The following is an 11,610-nucleotide window of genomic DNA, read 5'->3' as shown; positions in this document are numbered from 1 at the left end:
AGAATTATACAATTTGTGTAAAATTTTAGGTTCCAATCGATTCAACCCGCAAACCCGACACATTTAAAAGCAGTATTATGAAAACAGAGGAGTGAAAGAAATGAAATAATAGAGAGCAGATGGACAAGGGTACGAAGTCATCATCATCATCATCTTCTTCTTCTTCTTCTAAGTTAAGATGGGGAATTCTTCGTCGAGCCCTAATTTCTTCTTCCACCCATTCAGGTTTAACTCTTCACTCCGTCACTCTTATTTAATCCTGCATATCAAATGTTAAATTTTGAATTTGACCTAATGACTTATAAATTATCCAGTTGCTGATTATAAATCATTTATCTGATTATCTTCATTCCTTATGTATCTATGCTTAAGCATTTTAGATTTGCTGTTGTGAAATGTTTGTTTGCAGATGATGATCAATCGGAAACGAGTGTGAAAACTATTTCTAGAAAGGCTAACCGAGGGTTCGGTTTGATACCGTTCCAGTTAGTGGATAACGATCGGGTTAAAGCTGAAGAGTTGGTGCCTGCTTCCTTGTCGAAGGCTCGAGAAGCGCGTGTGTGCTATACTTTGCCTAATCAAAGTGCTACCAAACTTTACCTATAGTAAGTAAGATTTCATCATTTCATTTTTCTTTATGCATAGCAGCTGCTATTAGGTCGTAAGTTTGTTAAAAGAAAATGGGATTTTGCTTTATATGTGACCATTGTTAGTTTATGTGATTAAATGCAGTCAGAGAGTGGACAATTGTGCGGACCTTGATGATTTTAGGATCTGTAACATGTATGATATTGACAACACGGGCCTTGTTTGTAAGTCCTCTTTTGCACTCTCCAGATCAGTTTCCGTCACAGGGATACAGTTTTTAATATTAGCTTATAGTGTTATACAAACTTTAAGTCATAAAGGTGATCAAAGAATTCGTGTTTCATGGCACTACAATGATTTCTTGAATCATAACGTTTATTTTAGCATTAGGCCTTAATGTTATAGACATGTTTGCCATGTAGCTATCTTGTTAATTCAGTTATTTGTTGAAGATGCTTATGTGCTTTCTCATTGAACAGGTTCTTGGCCATCAGAGGAAATCCTTGCTTATTATTGTTTATTACAGCTAGACTTATTCAGGTTATTACATAACTTCTTACTAATGTTAAAATTTTTTGTTTTTTTCTGTTTGTACTTATGGAATGACATATAGCTTCACTACTAGTTCAGGTCTAAAAGGGTCATTGAACTCGGGTCAGGGTACGGGTTAGCAGGCTTGGTTATTGCAGCCGTCACCGAAGCATCAGAAGTTGTGATATCAGATGGAAATCCTCAAGTAGTTGATTGTATCCTTTTCGTTCCTTCATTATCATAACTTCAACGTGTCCTTTTAACATAAAGTATTTTCATTTCAAAGATCAAAACTGCCCTTAATTACAGTTAACACTTAGATCTTCAACGTAACATAACTGCAAATTCAAGTGTATTTGGCAGCACAAAAGTGAAATCTATGATGTTGCATTGGAATCATGAAGAGTTATCAAATGTTTCCAACACCTTTGATATCATTGTTGCAAGTGACTGGTAATCTTTCCATGTTAGTGATAATTACAATTCTTCCCCCCATTTTGATTGATAGCAAAGATAGTTTGTAATCTTGCAGCACTTTCTTCAAAGAATTCCACACAGGTCTGGTTCAGACTGTCAAATGCTTATTGAAGGAAGGACACTCGGAAGCCATTTTTTTGGGACCTAAAAGGGGAAGCTCATTGGATGATTTTCTAATGGAGGTTAAAGAAAACGGGTTGCAGTTCACTGTAGATGAGATTTATGATCAAGAAATTTGGAGACGGCATGAAAGTTTCATGAAGAATAATGCCACCTGGCCTAACTATGAGAAGGATCATTGCTACCCTTTGTTGGTGAGAGTTACACTTTAAAAGGTTGCAGGTTTTGATCTTATAGAGTTTTGTTTGCCTTTTTTTTGTAATACTTATTTGGGTATCTGCATATCTTTGGTTATATTTTATTTTTAATTTGTAGTCCTTTTTGCAGTGGATTATTATTTGTTATATAAGTTATAGCCTTATAGGTTATTGACTGTGTACCCGAACATTCTTGTACTTTTGTGCTGTTCAATGGATTGAGTGGATGCACCTGTGCGTGCAGCCAATCTAGTTGTCACTAATTAGCTTCTGAGGCAGGTGTAAACGAGCTTTTAAAAATTATTCACAAGCTGAGCTCGAGATATAGACAAAAGGCTTATAACGAGCTTTAGCTTAAGCTCGTCTTAGTCAACAAGCTTGAGCTTAGTGGGATTGGCTCTGTTAATTTACCCCTATAGCTGTTAAGTAGAGAAAATAATAAGTATATTCATTTTTAACAGCCTGCTATAAACAAAGGCGGGATGATTACAGTATACCACCCCCATGTTAACCGGATACCAGCCCTCATGCGGGTTGTACAACTAGGAAATGTGGATCATACGCGATGTATAAAAGAGCTAAGGCTACATGACCCATATGAGAGGGTGGTTCGCTCACATCATACAACCTGTGTGAAAGTAAGAGGTAACAAAATAATGACTGATGTGAGATTGATATGACCATACGGCCCGTATCACCTGTTTTCGCATTTCTATACCACCAGTATGATCATACGTTCAATATGATTGACAAGCGTCATGATGTCCACTGTTGGGAGTGGTGTACCAATCAAGGACCCTATAATAATATATACAGTATGGGCACAAATTTAACAAAGTAGTTATGTAAGTCTCCAAAAAGATACTTGAATATTTTTTGCATTAGCATAGAACCGTCTTCCCAATTATAGAAACCTGATCAATAGAGTATTCGGTATAGCTTGACCTATATTTTTCGCGTATCACAGTCCGAAAATCACTTCTGACATCTAAATGGACATATTTTGTAATTTCTTTTACAATGCGACAGTGCATATTCAGGTATTATTTCGATATCTCAACGGGATGATTTACTGAGGAAAATAGCAAACTTGTATGTGTTCAGTTAACTGTTTAGGACTTCAGTTGTAACTTTACCCGATTTTGTTAAAGTTACGTCTGGATGTTATATATTACCGATATCAGAAGTTAAAAATTACAATGACTGTTATCTTTGATTTCTAAAATATACATTTTGAATGTTCTTTGTTAAAGCATTCCCAACAGCTCCCCAAATTTTTGGGAGAAAGTTTTGCAAATGATAAGATAGGGTTTTGAGTGGTTGTTAGTAGAGGAGACATAAAAGTTAATGATTTTTTGTCTCATTAATTTTTTAATATTTGTTGAATTGTTTGTAAGTAGAAAAGAGAAAATATTGTAATGATAAAGATATAAAAAAATATTTAATATATTTTAGAGATAAATATAATGATTTTTAGTGTAATGATAGTAGGGATGGCAAAAAAACCCAAACCCGATGGGGAAAACCGAAACCCGCCCCGAACGGGGCGGGTTCGGGGACACTTAATCGGGGACGGGTCCGGGTTCGGGTTTTCCCCGTTTAAGTTAATCGGGTTCGGGGCGGGTATGGTATAGCCTGTACCCGCCCCGTATACCCGCCCCGTATACCCGTTTAAAACCCGTTTAATTAAATATAATTTTTATATTTATATATAATATATTATTTATTATTTATTTTCCCAATATACCCGTTTAAAAATTAAAACATTTTTCCTACTTTCCCAATCCATTGTAGCCGTAGCCGTCTTCATCCAAAAACATTGGAAGCGTTAATGTGCGCCCAAAGTTGGTTGTTGAATGAAATCAAAGGTAAACAAACATTTTATTTTTTATTTTTAACTTAGCTACTATATAAACTTTTGACTTTTGTGATATGAATATAGCAACTTGTTCAGAAGAATCCGAGGCATATTGCCAAACTATTGAATATGATTGTGACGATGGTATTGAGGTAATACATATATATATGGTTTATCGTTTACATTTTAATATGGTTTAACATTGATTCTTATATAGTTTCCAATTAATATGTTAATGTTTGATTATCATAGCAATCCGGCGTGACAAGTGTTTGAATGGTTGAATGGGTGCGGTATGGACGTGTAAGAAGGATCAATCATGAAGTTAATTTCCGTTGTGATGGGAGAAATAAACATTTTTATGTATTAATAATGTCTTTTGTATGTGTAATGTGTTTGGATATTGAACTTTTTGTGTATTAATATTGTATTGTAATTTTGTATCATTTTCTTACAATCGGGTTTTAAACGGTGAACCCGACGGTTAAATGGGGATCCCCACGGGGAATTTAGCCCGTTTAAAAACCATTTATGCTAGACGGGTTCCCCGAATACCCGCGGTTTTCCCCGAATCCCCGATGGGGATTCCCCGTTTAGTCCCCGCGGGTTTTTAGACGGTTTTGGTAATGAGTTTTATAAACCGGGGCGGGTATGGGATTGGCATTCCCCGCCCCGAAACCGCCCCGTTGCCATCCCTAAATGATAGAGACGAGGGACCTGTCAGGATTGCTCTTATTACTAATTTATTTCCGGTATTCTTACCTTCAAAGAATCTTGAATAGTTGTTTATGCCAAATCTAGAAAGTAAATATGTTTATTACGTTTTTTTCCTTATTCAAGATTGATAGATGGTGGATGCAACGCGATACAATTAGTAGTCTAGTTTGTTGGCTAATCTTATGAGTGCCCGTTTTGCTAGGAGTATGAAGAAAATTTTGAGCATTCATTGATCTCGTGCTCATTGACGGATATGGTATTGCTAGGTGGTGCAAAATCCACATTTTTATGCCTTTTCAATATCGGATGTTATGGACTATCATAGTCATTTGGGCCAGGATCTGAATCATAACAAGTTCACCAAACAATTTTCCAGGTCGTAATATGAATATATGGAGAGCAAGAAACGATAAAATCTTCAATGGAGTCGGCACGAATCCAAATATGTTTGTGGAGGAAATAAAGATCCTAACTTTCCTTTGGGTCACCGCTAGATATTCAAGCGCTATTGGTGTGGATCAGATCAAATGGTGTAATTTTGAATTTACAAACATGTAAATAGTATTTATCTTGTATTTTCAGCTTATAGCTTTTGCTAGTTGTTTGTGAATATAATACCGTGCTTCTATGCCAGACATCATGTATCCGACGTGTCTTTGTGCAATACCGTCTTTAAAGAAAAAAAAAAGTTATATTGTGTATGGGTTAACAACATAACAAACCATTTGAAAGCACAACCCTTAAGGGCCTGCAAGCTCATGTGACTTATGACACGACAATTGTTGCTTTAGCGTCAGGCATGACAACACCTAAGGAGAAACACACCCATGTAACACTTTCGAGCCTACCAAGCAAAATTTGTAAAGACATTTCATCCGTCTAGCTTTTACCATTTTTAATAAAAAGTTTCAAGCATTGACGTGGCAATTTAAGATATATTGTAGCTTCATATGAAGAGACAACTGACAAGTCAAAGGTTATATATGACTCCAATTTGTGCTCACATGACCACCATATGAGTGATCAAAACAAACATACATAAAGCCAGACAATATTCACATGCATGACGTCTAAAATGTCTAATTGATGGTTGGCATACACTTGAAAAGCAAATCAATGCCTTTTCAATTATGTACCTCGATCAACATCTTGTTTAATTATCAAAACATGTTCCGGTTTAATAAGATCCAAGTAAGTTTGATTAGACAAAGCATGAGAGGTGCCAATCATGTGATAGAGGGACAATACATCTGAAAAAATTATAAATGCGTGTACATAACCACTCAAAAAGCAATAACTTTTGTATCTGGTTTCCTGCGATAATCTTCTGAAGTACATTATATAGGTGTATAGATCAAAATAAGAAAAATAAAACTTCTCATGAAAAAAGGCGATCTTGTCTAAAGTGACGATGGTTCAAGTCATATGGTAGACAAAACATGAGCATATTTAACAAATTATACGTCATAAAAGAACATAAAAGATGTAAATCAAAACTCCCTAGTAATTATAAGTAATCACACATAATTATTTAATGTTATCGGTTAGCGTTCTGTGTATACTTAATAGTTAATATGATGTCTTGTAACTAAAATCGTGAAGCAGGTTTTCCCATGAAGTATGTATTTGCGGTTTTCAGTTAGGATATTGGCCGGTTAAAACCCTTTTTATCCATTTTGTTTTGGGTATCTTGTTCACACACTTTCCAAAATTCCCAGGCATATTCTTCATTCCCCCCCCCCCCCCCACCACCACCACCACCACCACCACCACCATGGTGACACCTATTTTTGAATTTAAAGTTATGTGTATTACACTATTACATGGTTTCTAGATGCTAATACCACTTCATGATAATAATAATAAACTATCACCATCACTGTTTTAACTCGTTGTTGGGACGATAATGTGGTTGTGCCCGTCACAAGGACATCGATAGAGATAAGAGCTGCCTATCCATTGGCATCAAACACAAGCTTGTGAAGGGTGGTATCCAAATGCATGAATCGGACCCATGTGACTATTAATTTAATTTGTTCTCAATTTTATTTGTGGTGTTTCAACTGATAATACGTCATATGCTTTAGTAATTCGTTATTTATAGAAAAACTATATATATTTATCGAAATTTTACACTACTTATATTTTTTACATACACTTTAATTTATATAACCTATTTTGCAAATTAACTCTTATTATATGTTAAGTTAACCAAAATTTTTATATGTAATTTCATTATATACGGAGACGTAAGGAATATTCAATATGAAAATAAAGGTCCAGAATGGGGAGAGCATAAATGTTTTGAAAAACTAATACAAATCTGATGTCCCAACCGACTTACTACATATAAAAATAGTTTTAACTCTAACTAATGAAGATAATCTAACTTACCACATAATATAAACAGTTGACAAATAATTATAAAAACTAAACAAAACAGGACTAAAATTCTATAATCTCCAAAGCCGAGCCAATATGAAAGCAATAACGGTAACAGAAGAAACACCGAAAGCATTAGCCAATGAGCCACTGCCGCTACTCTCTGCCGATTGGTTGCCTCCGGTGGTTTTGCGGCTGCCCAAAATTTAACACTTTCAGATTCAGAGCATTGAAAAATTAATATTTAATAATTAACATAACATAGCATGCATGATTAACCACACAACATAGTGTCATAGTGACGTGCCGGTATTTTGTTTCTTCTTCTTCACATTGTTATTTTATATTTTTCTTTAGTCGGCACACCGACTTCTAGCTATATGACAACATATCAGATATTTTCATTTACATATACCAACATGTTTTGGATTTTGTGTATGGCCAAATATCGCTAAGCTGTCAAAGGGTGTAACTTCACATAGAAGAGTGACCACAGAGGATGCATCGAGTTTCATAGTCGTAGTCATATCTTCATACTTCACTTTCATTAATAACCATTATTATATATTTATTTATAATTAATTGAGAAGATAAGAGAAAATACAATGGTTAAGTGATTACTCTACGTGTATAAATTAATTCACGGTTTTAACCGTTCTCTACGTACGTACTATAAGTTATCAAAGTAATATTATTTGTTATTCAGATCATTCGCGTTTTTAGTTTCATTGTTTGAAATTTTAATCAAAACTTATTTAAGTTCTATAGAAAATAATGGTTTTCGATATCACCGTGAAATTGAATATGGTACAACGAAATGTAAATAAAAACAAACATGTCCCAATTAATGACATAGTTGATACTTTTATGGGAACACAACGTCATATTCATCTATTATAATATATCATATATCAAAACTTATAAAAGAATGCAAAAGACATAAAAAATGAAAAAATTAACTAATGTCTCCCATAATTTGGTGCAACTACTATATAGTTTGGTGCAAATAGTAGGACTTGTTAAAACTTAAAAAAAAAACTATAAAATTATGTTAGAAACAACAACCGAGCTAAAAGAATGAAAAAGTCTAAAAGATAAAACCTAATCGCATCGTAACTTGTATAACAAAAAAAACCAAGAAAATGATGTCAATTATGTACTTAAAATATACAAATAAAAAGAACTAAATTAGTAAATTATAATATATATACCTGTTCGCCGGAGTAGGACAGAAAGTGACGGCATAGTCAGCGGACATACAAGTAAACGTGCTTGTTCCATCATCGTACGCGTAACTATAAGCTGTCGGACACGCGGTTTTAAAGTACTCAGAATACGAAGTCGGATTACACGTCTGGGGCGTCGAATACGCCCCGCTACAACAATACATTGGATCACCAAACGCCTCACAAGCACTCCTACACGCCACGGACTCACTACCGTCTCCGGCACTGGCCAACCGCAGCTCCGCTGGACAGTTTATGTTCAAGTCGACAAGGCATCCGGTCACGTTACAGTTTCCACCATATGCACCTGTTATAGAATATATTATTAGAGTTTGAATATTATATTGTTATAAAAAGAACATTTTTTTATTATTTTTTTATTGATGTTTACACCGGGACAATTACAGACTAACGGCAGATAGACGGGCAACAAGCTGCGCCGCTACCCCCTTCTGAATAGCAAACACTACCCTACTAAACACAACGTTCCCTTTAGCATGGGCGGAGTTACTGCTGACCACCTGCTGAACCCGCTTAAGGAACTGAACCGCGTCAGGGCCGAGAGCGCCAAAGGTGTCAAAAGCAAACGGTATGAACACGTGCTGATTCTCAAGGCAAGCTTTCTCGTGCTTAGCTACTTTACCCGCCTCTGCCTTGTTTATCGCATGACCCAACCCATGGTCCCGTAGCCCAACGAGGGGGGACACACCTGTCAAATCAACGCACGCGTGCTTCCCTTTTTCCCATCCAAAAACAAGAATGTCAGCGGGTCGTAGGGTTGATCTCCCATCTAAAGGGTCGGTTAAGAAGTTCACCGGCGCTTCCTTTTTTGCCGAGATCCCGGCCCGCTTAAGGACGTCGTAAAGCACATCTCGAACTAGATCATGTCGATATTTAAAGCCTGGTAATTCTTTGCAATGGACTGCATGCTCCCCAAAAGAATCCAAACAAGCCTTTCGGCATACGGGACACGGGTCATCCACCGGGAAAAGGGGTACCATCTACCGGTATTTGAGGATGGCCCGATATTCCACTGGCGACATACATTGCCCTAAACCTTCAATGGGAACAACTGACAGGAAATCCTGAGCGTGAGGGGCACGTAAACACTCAAACACGGCTCGCTGTCGCGGGGACAAAGCGAACTTCTCTTCAACTGTCTTGACGATTTCACCATATAAGGCATTCGCCAAAATTTTCTGGGTTTTAGGAGGGGCGGTGTCTTTAAAGTCGAAACCGCCAAGATCAAGATCAGGAAGAGAATTATACAGGGTATCCAACGCACCCCTATAATCAGAGTCAAACAACCCACCCCCACACTCCCGTAGGATGTGGTCTTGAAGAACCCAAGATTGGGCCCTTGAAGCCACAAAAGCGTAGGAAGAGGCATCCTCGGCCGAGCAAATCCCAAGACCCCCAAAACGGGTTGAAGGGAAGCTAACCTCCATTGGAGGTCCCCAAAAAAGGCACCACCACAAACAACAATGTCCTCGATCACTTTCCGAAGACCCGTGTCAAAAACAGAGACGGCTCCTCCGACATAGGAAGGCTGACACGTCCTAAGCCCAAACAGTAGTTTAGCGACCCCCATACACGAACGAAGCAAGAGGAGTTCACTTTGAGGGTCACGAAGGCCTTTGAGGCATTCCATCAGCTCAACCGTATGTTTTGCTCTTTTGAGGGCCAAGCCATTAATAAACTCCTCGTTTCTACTGACAGCACCACCCAAAAGTTTCACACCACGTTTTGCTCTTTTTAATTATGATATTGTTATCATAATTAAAAAATATTAATAGATTATGTTCCTATGGACAGGTGACTAGCGAATAATTAAGATTAATCAGATTGAAATTTATATGTAAATTATACAAATATACATATACATGCCAAAATTTGTAGGTGAATCTGAAATTTATATGTAAATTTTCAAATAACTATATACATACCAAATTTATATACAAAATTTTTAATTGATGGGTATCGACTAGGGTTTATTAATCGACGCCTAGACACGACTTTTACAACCAATTTATACTAACTATATTATATATATTTGATTGATAATACTCTTTTCATTATTCCACATACCTTTTGGCACTATCATTATTGGGAGATTGTAACCGTCAACAAGGCTAACATCATAAAAATCCATTCCATCAGCTCCATTAAGTGTAAACTCGGCTAACGTAGCCGGAGGTGCGGCTCCAGAGCCGTTGCATTCTACGGCTCCAGAGCCGCAATCCCCCGTGACACAGGTGAATTTGCCTGTGTCATCGGTGGAGCACTTTGTCCGGCCCCATATGCGGCCGGACCAGCTCGTAGGAATAGAGATTGAATTGGATAGGCTCGGTTCGAGAGGGAAGCTGGTGGTGGGGAGGGGGGGAGTGCCGGCCCCGGATAGGAGGCCGGCCCACACGGGATAGGTGCATTGGTTGGTGAGTGTGAATGTTGCTGATTGGATTGGAGTGAATGAAGATATTATGATAGATAGTGCTAGAAGAGTGATTGAGAGGTTAAGTTTAGCCATTGTTGAATGACAAAAGTGGAGGTGATGCTTGCAGTTATGCAGGGGATCAGTTTATGTCTCTTATTTTTTTGTAACTGCTTTGGTTACATGAAGATATTTATAGTGAATAAATAAAGTCTCACTTTGTTAACCCTTATTTTATTTTATTGTTTTCTAAAACCCTTATATTAATATGAAAAATATTAAGTAAGCAATAAATGGTTTGATAAAGAATCCAAGACGATAATCGATAAACCAATTTAGTTTTATTTATAGATTTATTATGCTATATAAGGTAAGTTAAATCTTTGATCAGTTTTAAATAGAATCGTAACGATCTATAATATATTTGTACGTAATGTCCACTCAGTTTTATTAAAGGCTATGATTAATACTCGTGAGTCTTTGTTTCTCGCCAAAGATTCTTTCGGACTCGGTTAAAGATGCCCGCAATGGAGTAGTGTTACATTGGTCGACGTTGGGTATGACTTCAAAAGACAATTATTGTGAAAACGTTTTTTTTGTACAATTTACTGATTTAGAAACGAGAAACCATCTCATGTGACGGTGTTTCAATATTAGATCACGTTGTTGTATATTAGAATATGTCTAGGGTAGTTTATGTAAATATGGGTTATGATTTATACACCTTGTTTTACATGTACACTAAAGGGTCTCAATTTTGAATTTTCAATATTGAAGCATGGATATCTCTGTGATAGAATCATACAAATATGGAAAAAAGAAAAAGTAATGCTTTGATTTCCACCTGTAATCCTATGTTTGACTCAATGATCATGTGAAGATTAAATCATATGGTGGTATCCAACTCTACAACCTCATTAAAAAGCTACATATAAATGAGTAACCATGTGTTGTTTGGAAGATACATGTACTATTAACGTGGGACGTGGATATGGATGTGGATGCATGGGATATGAGTATTAAAGTTCATGTACCACTATATCGGTTACAATGTTACATTAATTAAAAGTAAATATATTCTAC

At 36.6% G+C, this 11,610-nt stretch overlaps 2 protein-coding genes across 2 annotated transcripts; one reads left to right on the top strand and one right to left on the bottom strand.

Annotated features, from left to right (window-relative positions):
- Positions 1-119: 119 nt before the first annotated feature.
- LOC143548818 (calmodulin-lysine N-methyltransferase-like) lies at positions 120-2,025 on the top strand. The gene is made up of 7 exons (XM_077039892.1): positions 120-225; positions 410-605; positions 733-812; positions 1,068-1,128; positions 1,219-1,334; positions 1,440-1,572; positions 1,652-2,025. The coding sequence occupies exons 1-7, from the start codon at positions 120-122 to the stop codon at positions 1,926-1,928; spliced, it is 969 nt and encodes a 322-aa protein (XP_076896007.1). The 3' UTR covers positions 1,929-2,025.
- A 4,748-nt stretch (positions 2,026-6,773) lies between these two features.
- On the bottom strand, positions 6,774-10,725 carry LOC143548813 (thaumatin-like protein 1b). Its single transcript, XM_077039890.1, has 3 exons — positions 10,185-10,725; positions 8,082-8,403; positions 6,774-7,065 (listed from the first exon to the last, which is right to left on the bottom strand). Exons 1-3 carry the CDS (start codon positions 10,621-10,623, stop codon positions 6,942-6,944), a joined length of 885 nt encoding a protein of 294 aa, XP_076896005.1. The 5' UTR covers positions 10,624-10,725; the 3' UTR covers positions 6,774-6,941.
- Positions 10,726-11,610: the final 885 nt, after the last annotated feature.

Source organism: Bidens hawaiensis, unplaced genomic scaffold, assembly GCF_021521415.1.
Source record: "Bidens hawaiensis isolate Kalapana, Puna unplaced genomic scaffold, B.hawaiensis_p1.1 tig00015252_1, whole genome shotgun sequence".
NCBI classification, from domain to species: Eukaryota; Viridiplantae; Streptophyta; class Magnoliopsida; order Asterales; family Asteraceae; genus Bidens; species Bidens hawaiensis.
The sequence above is the reverse complement of the archived record's forward strand: the minus strand, read 5'-3'. Positions and strand labels throughout refer to the sequence as shown.